Raw genomic sequence first — 19,144 nt, 5'->3', positions numbered from 1 at the left:
TACAATATATCTTTTATCACGCATACAGATACGCATTCGTTTACCTGTACGATATTTCGGCTTCATTTCGCCGAATAGAACATAAAAACTTCCGTCTGTCTGGTGGCATGAAGTGTGTATTTTTTTACGGGAACAAAGAGCGCCAGTGTTGAAAATGATTGCTAAAAATACCGCTGATGCGAGATAGTTTTGAATCTTCCTTTAATCGTTGAAGTTGCCTATTTAATCGAAATCCACCATTTAAAATTCCCGAGTAGTGTAAACGAATGAACAAACGAACAAATCAATTACACAGACAACTTTTGATCATACAATTTTTCCAACAGCCAAATTTAGTTTTGAAAATGTTTTTCTGTGCGTTTTCTTCTTTCTCTTTTATTGTTAAAAACGATGGCCAACGGAATCGAACGAGAGACGAAGATAATTTGAGAGCCTTCCAATCCTTTGTGAACTACACCTTGCGTTATCAATAGTAGAGTAAAGCATACCACAGGTTGCTGGGTCTACTCATCGAATGAGCCCAAGTAATTAATATTAAGACTAGTAATAATGTAGTTATTAAGCGACTGTAACTTTCATAATATAATACTTGCACGTCGTTATGATATTCTGATATAATGATACAGCCATTATTTATTTTTTGTTTGTTCTGTGGCGGACACAATTAATTAGGCACTAAATAAGAGAGTATTTCTTTTCAGAGGTAGTGGTAACTGCTGCACTTACCATGGTAGAACGCACGCCAAAGACTGTGGATTGGCCGAGATGCGTTGTAAATCGGCACGACTGTGCATAAATGGTGAATTGAAATATCGTGAGCAACAGGAATTAATGGCTACGGTTAATAGCTGTTTCCACGCAGCAGGTAACCATGGTAAATTAGTTAATCACGATAGTAAAAAATGTAATAATCCATTGAATGGTAATTTAAAATTGAAATACTGCCACGATGACGCCGAGTACGAGAGAATGTTGTTAGAAACACATGGGTGCTCGGTGTATCATCATCAACGATTTCAATCACAAAGTGGAATTGAAGAAGCAGAATTTTAGAATTTTGTGGCACTTAACAATCATTTAATAATTGTTCAATGTTTTTTTTCACGAATTGTTTTTACTACCAGTTGACACGCAATATGTCGTTACCACTCATACTTGTCAAGATTTTCAATGTATGGGACTACAATTGGTACGATATTAAGTAACCAAGTTATATATATGAAATGAATAAATATTTACTTTTCTATGTAACAAACATGTGTTATAAATGTTTTCCCTGTTCAGAATAATGCGTTTTGCGGGTTTTCATATCTCATGTCAAGTACGTTATAATGGGCTTGGAAAAGTTGATGAAACTAGGGTGTATTGAGAGCAGTGAGTATACCAGAACTTACTATATTTCTGTACTGTAATCGGGTAACGATGCGCTTAGTCAAGCATATTTCAAGGACAAACCGGTAATCTCGAATATTTGAGCAAAATGTTAACAGTAATTTAATCCTTAGCCATATTAGAAAACAAAAATTTCTTGCAATCAGCACATTGAGTTATACAATGTTAGATAGTCTTTTTCGAATTGCTCAAATCAAATGTACAGGCAACAAAAAGTACGACCATGCACCTATTTACTCGTATTTATCGTTTCATTCGTACATAGCCTTCACCATGGATGCTCTTAAACAATAACATAGATTGTAATTCTCAATAATAGTGTGGGAGCACCGAGGGCATGGGGTCAATGTAAGCGGGAATAAAGCCAGTTGCCAGATTTCAGATTGACTCGTTTGCCTGATGATATAATCGAGTAGGAACTCTATCAAGCCCAATATCGTCACTTCTTTCTCCATCTTCTTCCATATATTCCATTTCTGCTACCAAATCAGCTATCAAAGCATTGGCAGAAGCTGTTGATGCATCTCCACCACCTTCTTCACCAATATTTTCTTCACTAGCAACCTGCTTTAAAATGCAATTGTAATAATCAAACTTAAAATACGAATGTAAAATAGAAAGGTACCTGGGGATTGTGAGAAGTTTCGGGTCGCGATTGATCAGCTTCCGCCAAGTCTTCATTGTAACCCGGTGTTACAGATGCTGACGCATTAATGCCTACACCTTCTGGTTGAAATCCTCCCTGTAAGATGTGAAAGAATTGTTCCTTATTATCTGCGATAAAATTTATTTTCTTCTGATGTAAGCGCAGGGTGGCCACTGGTCAGGGAATTCTAGAAAATCTGGAAATGACATAGAATTCGGAAATTCCGAAATAGTCAGGGAAATTTCAGGGGTTTTTGCGGCGTCAGGGAATCGTTTCCTATATTTTTTTTCATACAAATATGTTGCACAATTTTTGCAAGCTTTAGATAAATTAGATCGAACACAAATTTTTTTACCATCGCTGGAAAAATTCTTTTCAAACTTTGAATATTCCTAAATACAAACGATTGTGCGCATCGACCAGATGGGACAGTGCGACTCAAGTGACAGTTCGTACTTTCATAAAAAAATGATACGTAAAAAAACGTATATTTTTATCAATTTGCTATAACCAATTTATCCGAATTGGTCAGGAAAAATTATCAAATTTTTGTTTGGCAAACCTGGAAAAGTCAGGGAATTTCGTGATGGAGATTTAGTGGTCACCCCGAAGCGTTACCAAGTCCAAGTGACTATGTGTTTTGATATAAATATTGTCTCTGGTAGAATGACAGAGATGTAGTATATCAGCAAAGTTGACAGAATTTTTAGGTCTTAGTATTATATCTACTGCTTTCATCACCAAATTTTCTAAACCTGATTTTACCGGCAAAAGTGGTAACGTCATAGACAATGGTGGTGGAGGTAACGGAGGTGGGGGTAGTGACAAAGCACCAACTGCTTGGTTCACTGCATTTCCTACTGTATTATTGAGGGTACCCGTATCAGAATCTTCATCACTAGATTGACAACTTTCACTGGCTGTCTGATCAGTTGTTTCATTTTGTAACCAGTCAACCTAGGCAAAACAAATTTTATCGGATTAATAAGTAGATCTTAAACATTTGAGTTGAGTAACGCTAACAAATTTTAGAACCAATTAAAATTTATTTTCAAAATACGAGTAAAAGCTGATCCTTTAATTGTTATTATTTTGAGAAAATGATTATCAACTGTATGATAATTTCGATTACCAAGGGATTATTGGATGAATGTGAATCCCGCAGAGCCCTCAGTGAACGCAAGAGACGAGGACGCAACCTGTGATCTTCACAAATAATTTTAACCTCCCTCAGCACCCGAACGAGGTAGCCAGGTCTTGAAGTATTCACAGTTACTAGCGATGACACTGCGTCGCTCATTTCATTGCTGTATCAGAATAATTATGATTCAAGGGTTCTGCGACCTTTTGGTAAAATACTTTGGTATTATAAATGAAGCGTTTTGAATGAAGACTTTTAATTTAGCGCTAAGAATTACTAAACATTCTTCGTTACATGATATTAACGGTAGTTTTTCTTTAAGATATTAGTAGGTTAATCATCTGTTGGAATAACAATCTTACCTAAGCTGACGCAGACAAACCTGACCATCGTTATTTGCGGATACTGATCGAGTGCAAGCCAACTGTTGTTCATCAAAAAAGTTGTCCACATGATGCGACTGTTGTAAGGTCATATCATTGGCTAAGACATTATTTAAGCTGCTCCTTGAATTAACAACTTCTTGCTGTTGAAAATTAGACTGCAGCTGAAGATTTTGTGGGTACTGCATCTCAGCCGATAACAATGTTGGTAATGTCAAATTCTCCAATCCATGCTCCCTATTGCGCTTGTCTTTCCTAGACCTAAATCCAATGTTACTGTAAGTCAACATAATTTCATAAATCGGATATTTTGTGAACTCAAAGATTCAAATCTTCCATTTTCATATGTTATCAGTTTTGAGTCCAACCGCTTTTATTTTGGACTACCGTCACTAATTCAGTTGAAACCAGTTGGTATGCTATTTGTATACATTAAGATTATTATTATCTAGGTAACTAGTTTTATTCTAATAATAGAATTTTTTTTAGTAGACCTATTCAATTTACCACACCTTGGTAGCAAATTAACATTTCGTACTAATATGGATTATTCTTAATTAATCTTAACAGACTTATCCTAACTCAAACAGATAATAATCACGCTAATTTTAACCAAATCGATAGTGGTGGTCTAAAATTTAGTCGATCTGACCCAAAAACTCCCCACTTCTTCCATGAACAACTAAGTACAAGATTTAATTTGATGAATAATGCATTGATAAGTTGTGCATACGTGAGTCCAGTGTTGTTTCCCCCACCAGACGCAGTACCTGATGCAGAAGACACAGTGTTTGTGGTTGGAGTACTTGCGGTTGTATGTGGGTTGCGGTCCGATGCAGTTTTTCCATTCACAGAGAGTAAGTTTTGCCTCGAGTAACTGAAAGGGAACAATCGGCAAACCCAAATCTCATGCGTAAAACATTAATATTCAAAATCTGTTATTCAAAAATATATGAAAGGGACTACTAATTGAACTAATTAATTGTGATGAACTGTTAGATGGAACACTTTTAAATAGTTAATCAATCTTTCAAGATATTGCTACAACTTTTGCTGTGCAGTCTAATTTCAAGAAAAGGGTGACATAACGAATTTAATGTTAGTGATTACAGTGAAAATCAAATGTAAAACACACCAATTAAGCTGTTTCAATAAAGTAAGGCAAGAGGTGTATAATGTAAACCTACCTAGGGCCTTTTAAAGAGAAACTCTTTCAATTTTTGATATTACAAGCAATGCTTGAGAACATGATTTAACAGGGGTTACGAGTAAATAGAAATACACGAAAATGAATACACAAAACATGATTTTATTTTATATATATTCGTCGGAGCTGTACAATATTTTAATTCTACTCTGGCGTTCGAAATTAAATTGATACGTTCTGTATGCAGTTGAGAATTTTGAAAAAAATGAGCAATCGGTAATCAGGTACTTAACAAGAAGTTAAAAAGAGCGTTTACCAAAAACACTCAACTAACATTTGTGTTTAAACTGGGGATATGAACTTGTAGGGTGTCTCTCAATTTTTAACAATAATGCACGTGAAATAAAAATTGAAAAACTTAAAGAAAATAGGTACCTTATCAAATTGAAATTGAAAAAATGATGAAATACTAAATAGAGTAATATGTAAAAAAAAAAAATCAACATCTACAGAAAGACGCGCAGCCAGTTCACCATGAATTAAATAAAATGGTCATCGAACATTCATACGAAGAGTTAAGAGATTGAAACGAAGCAAATGAATAGTTTGGTACTAACATCGAAACATGACTATAACTTTATAAACCTACATTAAGACTTTCACGAATTACCTTCGAAAGTTGTCCCAATAGTTGTTGGCTCTATTTCCTGGTGGAACTTGGTTGTTCAACTGTTGTTGTTGGTGTGGAGGATTGGGTATAGGAACGGGTACCGGTGTGGGCGTAGGTGTGGGTAAAGCAACAAGATTAGGGAGTGATGAGCTCGGTGGCAACGTAGCGTCCAATGAACTCCCATTGTGTTGCACGACACGGTTAAGATTGGAATACTCTTCAGCATTTCCCACATTACTATAATTGTTATTGGCCCGTCCTTGTAGCTGTTGATGTTGTTGTTGCTGTTGTAGCTGCTGTGGTTGTCGTAGCTGTAATTGTAGTTGAATAATTGCTGCTCGCATTGATTGTAATTCTCGTTGTTGAGCCCACAGTAATTGGCAGCATTGCTGCATAGTCATTCCCATCATTTGTAATTGTTGTGCTTGAGAGCCCAATAACAGCTGTCTATAATATTCAGCCATACCCACCACTCCTGCTAGACAGTATTCAATCCGTCGATTCTTAATTTTGCAATACAATTTGATTTTCATTTCTTAGCTTCAAAAATGTGAATTGGGAGATGAAGTAGATTTTAAGCTCACCTTGTGGAGGCTGCTCGACCATTCCAATTGGTGGGGGAACACCCCACCAATTACCATTTGCCGCCGTAGCATTACCATTAGGCCCAACATCTAATAAATTTTCCGAAATCGACGCACCATCTACACTTTGTTCGTTAGATTCCCCTGTAAGGAAATAAGAGTAATGAAGGGGAACCAAATTTATGAACATTATAAATTGATTTTATCTTCGTAGTTACTATATATTCGTTGCTAACCTGTGGCAGGATTCGGCAAAGGCCACAAGTTTGCTGCAACGCTAGTGTGACTAAGCTGTGAATTGGTTTCTCTAACACCACCCCAATCTCCTCTACCAACATCTTGATTCACGCTAGATGAGTGTACCTGTTCCTGTGTCAAAGTATATTTTTGTAAAAAAAAGAAAACTATTCATATTTTACTGAGCACTAGGTAATAGGTATAAAATCTACTCCAGACCTTTCTCATCAAGTCTTCCAGCTGACGTCTCTTTGCTTGTGCAAATTGCATTTCACAACGTTCATCATTACTGCTGCTATTAGTATTGTTGTTACTCTGTTTCTTCTCAGATAAATTCAGTCCAAGAAGAGAAGGGGGTGGAGTTGATGAGGTAATGACGGGTGTAGGAGTCGTTTGCTTCAGGCGTTGCAATTCAGCACGAGCTGCCTGCAGTAACACGGACTGTTCTTTGAGTTCCCTGGTCACAGCCTGTCAATCGAAAAGACTAAATTATGTTTTTTCAAAATCTTTCGTTTTTTAAAACGTAGATGGAAGAAATTCATAAGTTGCACATGAAGTATAGTAAACTTTGTATAGTAACTTTTCAGCTGGAGTGTGAGTTTCACGTTTCATGATGTATGAAACTTAACAAAAATTTAGTCGAGCGACGTACTTGAACTTGGTCGACCGAGGGCGCATCTCCAAAGTTACCAGCCTTCCTTCTCGACAAATCATCAGGCTCACTCTGCCGATCTATCGAATTACGAGAACTATTAGCAGACACTTCTACTCTGACTTCTTCATCGGCTTCCGGTTCGACTTCAGATTCTGATGGATGTCGATCTCGTGTAGCATCTTCCATCAGAGCCTTAAGGCGTGCCAACTGTGCTTTCATTGCATCCAATTCGGCAACTTTATCTCTTCCCGGTGCGCGTGAACCTTCAGAGCTCTGCAACCAAGATACAAAAATTGATGTGATTAACTAATGAGTAGATTTGAAATGATTAGGTACCAATGATCTTATACTAACACAGCTGCCTCTATCAAAAGTGTCCACAGCTTGCAACTCTGCGACGAGATGATCCATTCTTTTTTTCTTATTTTGTAACTGGACCAATTTTCCCCTCAGTGCAGCGTGTTCGGACTCCAGTTCATCGGCGTTTGATTGCCCTTGATGCAGTCGCCTATCTGGTCCTTCCCAGGCAGAATTACCCTGTTCACCTTGTTGCAAAAATACTTGTTGGGCTTGACGTGCTGCATTCAATCTTTCTTTAGCTCGCAAATGCATTCCTAAAAGAGAAGCTTCTTGTTCCTGAAGCTGGGCAAGCTTCCTTTGAGTTTCTTCTACCTTGCGTTGGAGCTGAGCTTCTCTGCCGCCATCTCCGTGTTCGTCAATTTCACCATTCTGAATCGAGTAAACCACAATTTAAATCTATTGAAATTGATTTGATGCACCCAAACTATAAGTTTTATGTTGAGTTATGAAAGTATAACGCACCATGCAGTTAGGGTTAGTCAAGATGCATCGTTCTTGTAAAGTTAGAACATCCATTAAATCACTGAATCGTCTCATCTGGTCGGACTGCTGTACTGGATGATCACCAGACTAAAATTGCATGCAAGTTTTAGTAAACAACAGATCATCACACAAGTAATGTATTAACAACCTCATCAGGAATTCCCCGATTTTGATAAGTCTCTAGAAGATTGGTCAATTTTTTTTCACTGTCATAAAGATCCTCCACCATTTTAGACAACTTGTCATGTTGCATAACTGCGCGCTAAATCAACAACCAACTCAAGTATCATCCGTTTACATCAGGAAAATTGCAATGTAGTAATAAATGGATGAACAAAACTGATTTACTTACAGGGTCACTGGATTGACTCAATGAATCCATCATTGTAGAAGTCACCCGAATGTAGTCCTTGATTTGATTAAGTCGACTTTCGACTTGTCCTCTGTCTGGCTGTTAAAATTGAAATGTTCTGATATTATTACGAACAGCCAATCAATGATATTTTTTTTCATTGAAACCAAAATATTCTACCATTTTATCTACATTTGTAGGCTTGTTCGCCTGTAACTGCGGTGGTGGTGATTGGGTGTGAGAGTCTGGTGGTGCCATTCTATGCCACTGAGAACGATCTTCGCCTATGTGGTTACGCTGTTGGCTACTGCAATCTAAAGTTATTTTCAAATATGTCAATCAACATGAAGCACTGTAAAACAGACTTTGAGATCAGCTTGTACTATGATAACCACAGACACAAGAATAGTATTAGCAAATTGAAATTTATCTTAATATTTTTCAAATAAATTGATCATTTTTATAAAAGGATAATTTCCCACGAGTAGAATTAAGAATTTTTGCATCCGTAACTTCTTAATTATAGCAATGTGAAATCAATACCGAAGTCTGCGAGGTCCTGGTAGCTAATGGAAGGTGTGGATGAGGTGGGTCGAGTATTACTATTTTTTTCCGACCTGTGTGGATCAGTTACCAGATGCCACTCGAGCTGCAACAAATGTACGAATGAATAAATGACATGAAATTTCAGGATTAACAAGAATTGGAAAATGTAAAAACACCTATAATAAAAGATTATTTTTCCTTTTTGAGGCCCGATTGATTGGATTGACTGAAGATATCTAAACCGTGGTGGCTTTGCAGCTGAGAATACAAGCTTGACTACATTTATGTGTCGGCAATGTATATTCTTAGCGCAAAAAACTCCCCGCCTCTTCATACCCTATTTATAGACAGATCTTGAATCTAATGTGAAAGTTTACCACCCGTTATACTGAACATACTGTGTGATGCGCTTAACAAAAATGATAAATGATTCAGGTGTGAGTCTTGATGTAAAAAATAATTTTTATGTTATGATTAATTAATTAAGGAAATTATTCATGTAGTGTAGTATGAAATCCATTGTGAAGCTCACGCGCATGTCAAAAGTTCGCCTTGTATTCAAATCTACTTTGATATACAGTGAATAATAATGGCATTTGATTCATAGGTATTTTTTCAACATTATCAGAAAGAGAATGCAGATTGAAATGACTGATTTCAGCTTACCAGATTATTTGGTTGGTGTGAAACATCCCTCGGATCAGTTGGCCCAATCATTACCTGATTACTGTTGGATCTTTCTCGATTTCTATCATTTCTACGATTACTTTTTGGGACGGTACCTGTGTAACGTGGGCGATCATTTATACCGGGTGACATGTTTTATTAATTTTTTTTATTATCCTTTTCGATTCGGTTATACGTCAATAAGTAAAAACGTGATAGTCTCTAGTTATTCTTCAAATAACTATTATTATAAATTATTTAAACTGGTAGGAATGAGGGGTCAAAAGTACTTGTCAATGACGTTTTTATTTCTGTTGTTTATGAACTAATGTATATGAATATGTGTATGCAGTGTGCGCACTTGTGTAGATATATTTGGTTATTTTCACTAGATGTCAGCGTGCACTTTCTGTGTACTGCGCCTTCATTTAATACTGCAGTAATGTAATTATTCGATAACCGTCATTAATGTCAAAACGGTATTCGCTATTGACGTCCCTTGCGGACGAAAACTATAAATAAATATCGTTTTGTCACATAGCTTCATCAGTTTAACCACTAAACAAAACACTTAACTCATCCATTTTGACAGAAGAACAGCGATATCCACTACTGGATCTCTGTTATATCTTTAGCACGGTCTTACATACAGGTCCGGAAACTAGTAGGGTGGGGAATGACTCAGATAATGAGGCAAAACCGTGGTTCTCGTCTTCACCGTCTGCAGCGCTGCCCCCTCGGGGTGAGCCAATCATAAATCAGATCCGAACAGCTGATTTTTTCGGAATCAACAATCCCGAATAACACTCAAAAATGAAGAAAGATGCGAATAAAAAATGATCGAGATGTTTACTAGCATTCCATGGCGGGCGTGATAATTGTTTTATTTTAACGGAATCCTCAAATGTTTAAGTCAATAAAATCCTTAAACATCAAGCGAGGGCTCACAACTTTTGAGATAGTTTGAGATCTTGTGTAGATCTTTGTGTCCCATTTTTGACGCAATTCTTCATCCTGTGGAACTTTAAACACGGAACACTTTCCACTGTCGTTCTTGAACGTTTTCCAGCAGTTCGAGACGATGCAGGCTTCCGGCATTTCTCAACGCGGATGAATCGGTTTTTTACACCGTTTACACACTTTACACTGAGTTATGAACTGTCAAAAACTTCGATGACCAGGTTATCTTATCGGTATATATCTGTATCCATCATACTCCGGGCCAATAGCGCCCCTAGCGGATAGATATGAAACAAGACCGTGTGCCTCACTAACGGTGACACCCCCTACCACTCAAAAGTGCCGGAGTTACCAGACCTGTATGTAAGACCGTGATCCTTAGTCACGGTTTTGTATACAGGGTTCTACCACTGATATATATATACACGTGGGTTCTACATACGACTGGAGACGGTCGGCGGTGGGGAGGCCCTCATTTTGAAGCTAGCTTTGGCGTTCATACTTTGGCCGCTAAAGCGCTGATAGGTAAGAGTGTTATGAAAACCATCCATCAACCACCGATCCAAGAAGGCTAGAGAACAGGAGACCGAACTCCTATTGTAATGTGAGTTTGAAGTGGCCCCATATATGACCGCCGCCTGGCGTCACTGCTAACCGTAGGGTACATGCGCAATCCGATACTGCGCATCTTTACATTCATTCTGTTTTTAGACCACGGGGGAACTCGAATTACTTGACTGCGCAGTACCAAACTGCGCATGTACGCTACGGTTAGCAGCGACGCCAGGCGGCGGTCATATATGGGACTACCCCCACGACCCGAGTTCGTTCTCCTGTCTCTAGCCTTCTTGCACCGAACTATACTCAAGATGGAACTTCTTATATCTATATGGATGGAACGTGCACTGCATCGTTGACTGAAGACTATAAAGACAGTTACCCTTGTGGGCTTTGGTGTGACAACCAAAATTCGTCGCGCGCTTGCGCCCTCTGCGGTGTTCCAGCGGCAGTCAATATTTAGCTTGTGCGTACTTATATAAATCCCCCCCCCGATTCTAAATTTTGGCTATTTTTTCGGTATCTATCACCGTTCTCGAGATATTCGTCATTGAACATCCGAATCCTGGATTATGATTATGGCGGCTTTCTGATCTGCATCATATACTTCCCTCTTTATTAAATCCGCTAAAATTCAGTTAGTTCTGCCGTATCTCTTTCCGTTTTTGAGATGGTGACCCCTGTGACAGAATAACAATTGAAATTACTAATTCAGATGTTGATATTTGTATAGATTTGAGAATATGGAACTATCAACAAGTTTATAATACCGTGGAAGTTGGATTGTACTTCCACATTTTGTACTCTAAGCATACCAACAATTTTGCTCACCTTTTGTTACGTAAATTACAGTGTTATAAACAGAATCGATCAATACTGATCGCATAGGGAGATATAATTGATATCCGTATTCCAAATCGTCATGTGTGATCGCGCAGCACGTCAATGTGATTTAAATACATGACCGATCACAGCATGACCGCAATGGTGTAGAAATTTCGTAAAAAACTACATTACCGACGACGTCAATGTTTTTGTCGTATTAAAGGAACACTAATAGTTTGTTCACGTTATTTTAGAATCATGACTTTTACGTGAACTTGTAACAAAAAGGTGAACTTATTAAAGGGCCTTTATAATTTTTATTATACTATAACAGGCTTCACATATTGAAATGTTTGTAATTTCATTATAAATGTGACAAATTTTTCCAATTCTATTATTAAAATAGTACATACACATAATATTTTGCTATATGTATCTGCTTTATACGTTTTTTAATTTTCCGTGCAGCAGGAAGAATGGTCTCTGGAAATTTATAAACTTTCGCTATCGAATCGAATCTACCCCCACCCCATGGGAAGAGTAAGAAAGAGGGAGGGAGAATTATTATCTTCCGTCATTCAGAGAATTGATATCAGACTCTTCTGAGCGCCGTGCGGCATCAGTCGTTTCCGAGCAATCGGAGCGGAATCACGTGTTATCAGTATCAGTTCAACATTCAAACCGTGTTGATCAAGTTATGTCGCGTTGTTTGTTCAATCAGTGTGTTTTCACCATATTCATCTGTGAATGATACACCAGGGTCAGTGCGTAGCCTGAAGAAAGTCCGAGTTACTGAGATAAAAACATTCTATGAACGGTGAAAGTGAATTTCGTGTCTCTAGTTTCCATTGTTTTGTATAACTTCAGATTTCAGTGAAGTCTACTTTTGTTTCGGTGAGTCGAGTGTCAATTTTATTATTTCTTTGGCTGATTTTCGGCAAATACGCAGTTGCATTGTTAGCAAGTTTATTCAGTCGGTTCAAACAGACAGCAACAGTACAAAAAGTGAGTGTAGAATCGAGTGTTATTGCAGTGCGGATTTTTGGATTACAAGTGATTAGTGAAGATCTAAATGACCTGACAAGTGCGTCGTTTCACCAATAAACATGAGATGCTACAAGAACTACTACATGTGGAAGTGTGGAGCAGCCCCGCGTCGAGGTAACAATACTTATTTTAATTATTGATTGATAATCCAAGGTGCTACATGTTAAGCCAAACTTTTGTTCTTGCATAACACGCTATATAATATTATAAGAACTGGACAACAGTGATGATTATATTGAAAACTAAGAAAGCAACTTCCTGAATTAATCCAAATGTTCTGTTTTGTTTTTCACATATTTAAGCAGAGACTTCCGAGTAATTTTTCCATTTCCCGACAATATTGGTGAATTTGCACCTTAGGAGTTTTCTAAATTATTAGGAATTGTTAATTATAATAGAAAAAGTCATGTCCCCCATCCAGGTGATCGCGAATTTTCGCTATTTTTGCCGTATCTATCACCGTTCTCGAGATATTCGCGATTCAAGATTGTAATTAGCTAAATTAATAGGAGTTATTAATTATAATATTAAAAATGAATGTCCCCCACCACTTGACCCCGAATTATTGCTATTTTTGCCGTATTCATCACCGTTCTCGAGATATTCGCGATTTAAAATTGGAATTAGCTACATTGATAGGAGTTATTAATTATAATATAAAATATAAATCCCCCCCCTACCTGATTCCGAATTTCAGTTATTTTTGCTGATCGACCAAGTCGCGGTTTCGCGTCTCCTCACGGGGATGATCGAGCTGATCGACGTATGCGGGGCAATGTTAGTTGACCTCCTCGTTGCGTCCCCTGAAAATGGTCGTGAGCAAACGAGTAGCTAATAACTGACAACACAAGTACGTCATCAATATACAAAACAGTAATCACAATTATAAGTTTCAAGTATTTACGTCACAATCTATTGCATGATCTCTTATATCATACAATTCAAATGAATAAGGAACTAATAATAAGTATATTTTATGAAATTCGTCTCAAAAAGCACAATTGTAGATCTTCGTATGTATGTGACATGTTTACCAAGTATATGACACTACTTGTTAAATAGTCCAGGGAAGATAGGAAATAAATCGGAAATTTTTGGAAACGGCAGATATCGAGATGCGGTTTTCTGCATTGTGTTCAGGAAGGTCCCAGGAAAAAAGTCTATATCGTCTGGTGGGGCCATTTTTCGAAAAATGTATTCTGGGCCAATAAATGCATTTTTCAATTGCATAATTACTTGAAATATTATGAGAACGACTGGAAACTCTGAAAAATCGCTCGGAAATCGTTACTCGGGGGTTCTTGGGGATGCTGAATTCAATTCTGGCGTTAGAATGATTCGGTCGTGCCGGGAGGGGATTTCAGCGTCCATGAAAACAAACGAAAATCGTTACTCGGGGGTTTTTGGGGATGCCAAATTCAATATTAATAGAAACTCCTACGATTTATCATTTAAATAAAATGTTATTTTCATCATTTGTGATTTTTCATTTTCTCCATTACCTTTTCCCGTAGAGCAACCGGAAGCAATTGTTTATAATATATGTAATATGATTCAAGATTAAATTAAAACGTTTATAATTTATACAGCCCGATAATTCTAATGCCAGAGTTGAATTCGGCATCCCCGAAAACCCACGAGTAACGATTTCCGAGCGATTTTTCCGAGTTTCCAGTCGTTCTCATAATATTACAAGTAATTATGCAATTGCAAAGTGCATTTATTGGCCCAGAATGCAATTTCGAAAAATGGCCCCACCAGATGATATAGACTTTTTTCCTGGGACCTTCCTGAACACAATGCAGAAAACCGCATCTCGATATCTGCTGTCACCAAAAATTTCTTTATTCCGGCTGATTTTGATGCAAATGCCCTGGACTAAAAAGCCACGTAAGACGGTTCCGGCCGTCTATGAAGTGATATAAAAATACGTCATATCAATTTTAGCGAGAAGAAAAATGCTAGCGAATGTAAATTCGAAAATTTTTGGTCATTTGAAAAATTAACGACCGAGCCAGGAATCGAAACTGTTGTTTTTATATAATGTTTGTAACAAATATAATTATTTCGATAATTATGACAATTTTTCATGTCTCAAATAAATTCGTTGTATTCAATTCTGCAAGACATTTTGGTCGAATACAGAGAAATGAGGGCAAGCGATTTTAGGAAAATTATGTCACATTGAAATAGTATATTACGTGGCAAGCGCCGAAAAGAGGTCGCTGCAGGGCATACGATTTTACCGGGCGAGCCGAAGGCGAGCCCGGTAAAACGCAAGTCCTGCTCGACCTCTTTACGGTGCGAGCCGCGTTTTCTATTTTTCGTTCCATTTGCCCGCAAATTCGGCATTAAGCGTCTGTTTTCAGACCGGATAAGGTTTCTGAGCTGGCACTTAAAAACAAACATTATCCGGTCTGAAAACAGACACCTAATGCCAAATTTGCGGGCAAATGGAACGAAAAGGCATATCCGTATTATTGGAATAAAATAATGACTGTGTCGATAAAGATATGGTACTAACATTTACAATCAGTACGTAGTTTTACGTACTCACTTCGTACCGTCTCAATCTCAAGCTTCCATACCGACACTACTACGCTGCTACGAATGTCGGTACAAGACCGTTAGGTAGAGTCGGTAGAGCAGAAACCTCCTACGCTCCCAGGCCCACCTGGGCCCACTTGCCCGCCGAAAACTGATGCACAAAAATTTACCCAGGGGTAACTGTCTTTATAGTCGTCAGTCAATGACTGCAATCAACGTTCCCTGTATTGTACCAATAATTCTATCTCTTTTGGACAGATCGTTAGAAAAAGTCTACACTTTATCCGATTACATAATTCTTTGTATATTTTGTATAAGATAACCGTTGTTAGTTCCAAATTTTATTGTGAAATATTAAAATAGATGAATACAGTATATCATACCCTTGCATACGTGGTGATCCGCGTGGCCATTGATGAAACTACCAAGTTGACCTCAAAATGAGGGCCTCCCTCACCATCTGAAGATTAGGATCGTTTCCAGACGTGTATTCAAGACCGTTCTTCAATCAACAACAGGACCATTTTTAATGAATGCTCGCGGCGAGTTGTTTTCTTAGTTATCTTACCCGTAAATGTGAATCAGTCTAAGACCATATACCGATCTTTCCCTTATCGGCGGAGTTATCTCATTCCAATTTTTTGGTTACAGGATAAACAACCGAATGAGATCGGTTTAAATTTCGACTGTGCTTTATAATGGAAGAATTTGGGTGAGCAATTTGTATCAAAGAACATGAAGTTATGTAGAATACCGGAATTCTTTAACGCTAAAGATTATAACCCGTGATATCTATACATAGTATAGTCTGATATTACCTTTACATATATCTTCAGTCAACGATATTACTACCTTTAAAATTAGTACAAGTGAATCTCCAATGGGCTGTGTAATCCAGGGCATTATCGTTTATAGCTACTGTTACGTCTTCGCTCGCGGCTTCCTTTCGCCTGATGCTACGAATGACGGCAATTCGGTAAACATCGGGCTGTCTTACGTAGTTGGTTACCATGCCCAGTTCATTTCGACGAGCAGTCGAGACTTAAATAGATGAAGGTGTTTAGTCGGAAGGGTGAACCCCGTTTGGATACCAGCCTATTGAACACCAGCGTTATTGGACACCTAAAATAAATCAAAGTTCTATGGGACACCAGATTTATTGGACATAAACTTCAAAAAGAAGAATCTTTCGTTTAAAAAATAAGACTTTCTCGTCCGATAATTTTGGTTTTAATCGAGCATCTAAATATATTTTTAATCTTTCGGACCCGATAGGATCGGGTCCGTAACACCGCTTGTGTCCAATAATTCTGCGTGTCCAATTGGGGACTGTGTCGAAGAAATCTTGATCTCCAATCGGGCTGTGTTCAATAAATCTCTGTGTCCAATCGGTCTATGTCCAATGCAGCTTCCAATTATTTTGGTGTCCAATAAGATAAAAGAAAATGGTATCACTTTTTTATTACAAGTATATGAATTCACATGTGGGCGCGTCCGAAATAATCACATGTTCATACTAGAACGATCCATGGTTGTGGTTGAGTAACTAAAGACTTTTCGCGTCATTGAATCCGAATCTAGGATAAAATTTTCCACATAGGTGCCGTACACATATCTATAATTCATTATATTATAATTAACTATGAATTGATATTACAGATTTTTTTTTATCTTGTTATGTTTTTAAAAATTTTCAGAATGGGTGATTGAGTCTTTTAACGAGTGTACAAATTTCATAAAGTAATTTATCTCATATGTGTAGGCTTTGTGTATAAGTTAAAATAAACGAGTTTTCGTTAACTCTACATATTCAAGACTCTCATTTAATTCAAATTCAATACATTTTTATCGCAATCGATTATTGGTCGTTTGCTGATTTTTGTGAATTGATTTCCAACATTAGGCAAAATGTATTGAATTTGCATTAAACGAGGAAATGAATATGTAATACCAAAAAATGAATTGGTATCATTAAAGATGGAGGTATTTAAGTCATTACCCCAAAAACTACTTTTACCGGTTAACTACCGACGGTGTACATTTTATCGAATTACAGTTTTGTTCTTGTGTGAATTAAACTAAAACCTCATATTTTGAAATACGGTAACGCTAGTAGAATTGTAATAAGCTTGGAGCTAAAAAAAATTCATTGGTTGGATTTGGTATAATAGTCCAATTACATCGCATTGAGTTGATCTGTAGAAAACATGGTTGCAAAATGAAAATAGCCAAAGGTAAAGTCGTTTCTTTTTTCGTTTATACAAATGATAATTTGATGTTATATTTCAGTTACTCTGAAATTTGCTTTTTCACTATTCTTTAGTTAATCAGTACTGTAATTTAATTAATCAGCTAGTTCCAATCTGGTCAAAATTTGATATGAAATGTGAAAGTTTGTGAATTATATGTGTAACTACACCTCGCATAATACATAGCGGCAATTTGTCAGACGTTTGTAGATTATTGCAAGAACGCAATCGCACACCTACGATCGCCAAATAACAGTATGCTAAGAATAGCATTGTTGCTTCATCAAATTACTTCTACATACATATAATCTTAGGCACCCCGGATGTCTGTAAAACGGAGTGACATTGTATCGTCATGGCGAAAAAAAGTCTGCTCGCAACAAAAATATTCGCTATTTCAAAACACATTTCATTATTAACACAACCGTTGTCTAGCATTTTCTAGCATGTGGAGCGCGCGCGCGTGTGTGTGTGTGCAGAAAATATTGTATCCTGAATTCCGAATAAACGGCCAGATCGATTAGACTGAAGTTTAGGAAAGAAAATCACCTATTCAATGGAAATACGACACAATATTTACTATTTGTCAACTTTCGGTTACAAAATCGTTTTGGTCTGTAGTTCGAAAAAAATCATGATACTCGAAATTTTCTATCAATGTTCCCAGAATTTGGTACACGACCATTCGTGTTCAATTAAACGATGCATGTATATAGCGTTTTGTACTCTCCTACTTACAAAATTTTTTAGCCAATGCTAAATACAATATCCTCCTCCATGAACCATTAGCAGCCTTCCTACTACATGTAGAATTATGATGTTTACGAATCTTGTATTCCGATAAGACGAAAGAATTTAACTACCAAACAGTAACGATAAGCGAACTCACTGCACTTCTCAATTAATCAGACATCAATCTTACACCGAGTATCCTAATATCCAAAAATCGAAACTGAAAACAAGAAATAAAATATTTCCGTTAGGATACAGCCCTTACGATTGAACTGTATTCGCACACCCGCAACAAGTATTATGATTTATGATTTCATCTTTGACTCGGGCGCTTTGATACCAATCCGTGCGCTGAAGCTGAACAGTCGCGAAACGTGACGTTATTTCTACGAATAGCTACAAGTAGGTATGTGATGGATATCGTAAAGTATGTGTTTGGTCAGATACTATTTATACAGCATATTTTGTGGAAGATGAACGATACGTGATGATATAATGCCGGATCAAAATACATATGGACAATACTATATCATAGACCTTAGAGCAGTGTTTTTTAACATGTGGGACTCGGAGTGTTGTGGTCGCAAGTCAGGTAAAAGTAAAAAATACAAATCAAGTTTTGCAAGAAATCCTTTGATTTTTAAAATTATTTGAAGTCACTGACATAGTTTTATTATGGACCTGGAAGGTGACCAAAATTTTTTTACTTGTAAAGGGGTCGCGAGTTGAAGAACGTTGAAAAACTCTGCTTTAAAGTAACCATGTTAGTTTCTCTATAAAAATTTATACCGTTCCCAGTAAATCAATATCTGTCGGCCTGATATTGCTTTTTTTCATTATTCATGTGTCTATACAGGTAAACACAAATCTTCACTGTCAACGACTAAAAGTGAAATAAAATGATGCTTTTATCATCTCAACTAAATTCCGATAGCTTCAACAGTACAGTAGTCACGATAAGTAC

General features: G+C 37.2%; 1 protein-coding gene and 1 long non-coding RNA gene across 12 annotated transcripts; both read right to left on the bottom strand.

The window, feature by feature from the left end:
• Positions 1 to 1,618: 1,618 nt before the first annotated feature.
• cmb (combover) lies at positions 1,619 to 10,401 on the bottom strand. Of its 10 annotated transcripts, none has more exons than XM_046633533.2 (18): positions 9,263 to 10,398; positions 8,594 to 8,699; positions 8,231 to 8,364; positions 8,051 to 8,149; positions 7,847 to 7,960; positions 7,678 to 7,785; positions 7,210 to 7,584; positions 6,853 to 7,128; positions 6,420 to 6,668; positions 6,200 to 6,326; positions 5,964 to 6,107; positions 5,380 to 5,857; positions 4,296 to 4,439; positions 3,542 to 3,838; positions 3,171 to 3,345; positions 2,804 to 2,995; positions 2,018 to 2,134; positions 1,619 to 1,959 (listed from the first exon to the last, which is right to left on the bottom strand). In XM_046633533.2, the coding sequence occupies exons 1-18, from the start codon at positions 9,413 to 9,415 to the stop codon at positions 1,771 to 1,773; spliced, it is 3,477 nt and encodes a 1,158-aa protein (XP_046489489.1). In that variant the 5' UTR covers positions 9,416 to 10,398; the 3' UTR covers positions 1,619 to 1,770. The 10 variants fall into 10 exon arrangements, with proteins under 10 accessions (XP_046489489.1, XP_046489486.1, XP_046489488.1 ...); XM_046633530.2 differs by having other exon boundaries at positions 6,200 to 6,332; positions 9,263 to 10,394; XM_046633532.2 differs by having other exon boundaries at positions 1,619 to 1,956; positions 6,200 to 6,332; positions 9,263 to 10,393.
• Positions 10,402 to 11,996: 1,595 nt separating this feature from the next.
• LOC124222503 (uncharacterized) lies at positions 11,997 to 18,519 on the bottom strand. 2 transcript variants are annotated; one of them, XR_006884021.2, is made up of 6 exons: positions 18,187 to 18,519; positions 16,052 to 16,321; positions 15,583 to 15,701; positions 15,217 to 15,350; positions 13,333 to 13,455; positions 11,997 to 12,346 (listed from the first exon to the last, which is right to left on the bottom strand). It is a non-coding gene; the product is annotated as an uncharacterized lncRNA (long non-coding RNA). The 2 variants fall into 2 exon arrangements; XR_006884022.2 differs by lacking the exon at positions 15,217 to 15,350.
• Between the last annotated feature and the right edge of the window lie 625 nt (positions 18,520 to 19,144).

This window comes from Neodiprion pinetum, chromosome 6 (assembly GCF_021155775.2).
Source record: "Neodiprion pinetum isolate iyNeoPine1 chromosome 6, iyNeoPine1.2, whole genome shotgun sequence".
Classification (NCBI taxonomy): Eukaryota; Metazoa; Arthropoda; class Insecta; order Hymenoptera; family Diprionidae; genus Neodiprion; species Neodiprion pinetum.
This window is presented reverse-complemented; position numbering and strand designations above follow the sequence as displayed.

What these genes read in the sequence shown, in the direction of transcription:
- cmb (XM_046633530.2), bottom strand. Translation starts at nt 9,415, where the DNA reads ATGTCACCCGGTATAAATGATCGCCCACGTTACACAGGTACCGTCCCA. An exon ending in CCAGGACCTCGCAGACTTCG is followed by an intron (nt 8,365 to 8,593) that starts GTATTGATTTCA and finishes AAATAACTTTAG; the next exon opens with ATTGCAGTAGCCAACAGCGT. An exon ending in TTTGCCGAATCCTGCCACAG is followed by an intron (nt 6,108 to 6,199) that starts GTTAGCAACGAA and finishes ATTTCCTTACAG; the next exon opens with GGGAATCTAACGAACAAAGT.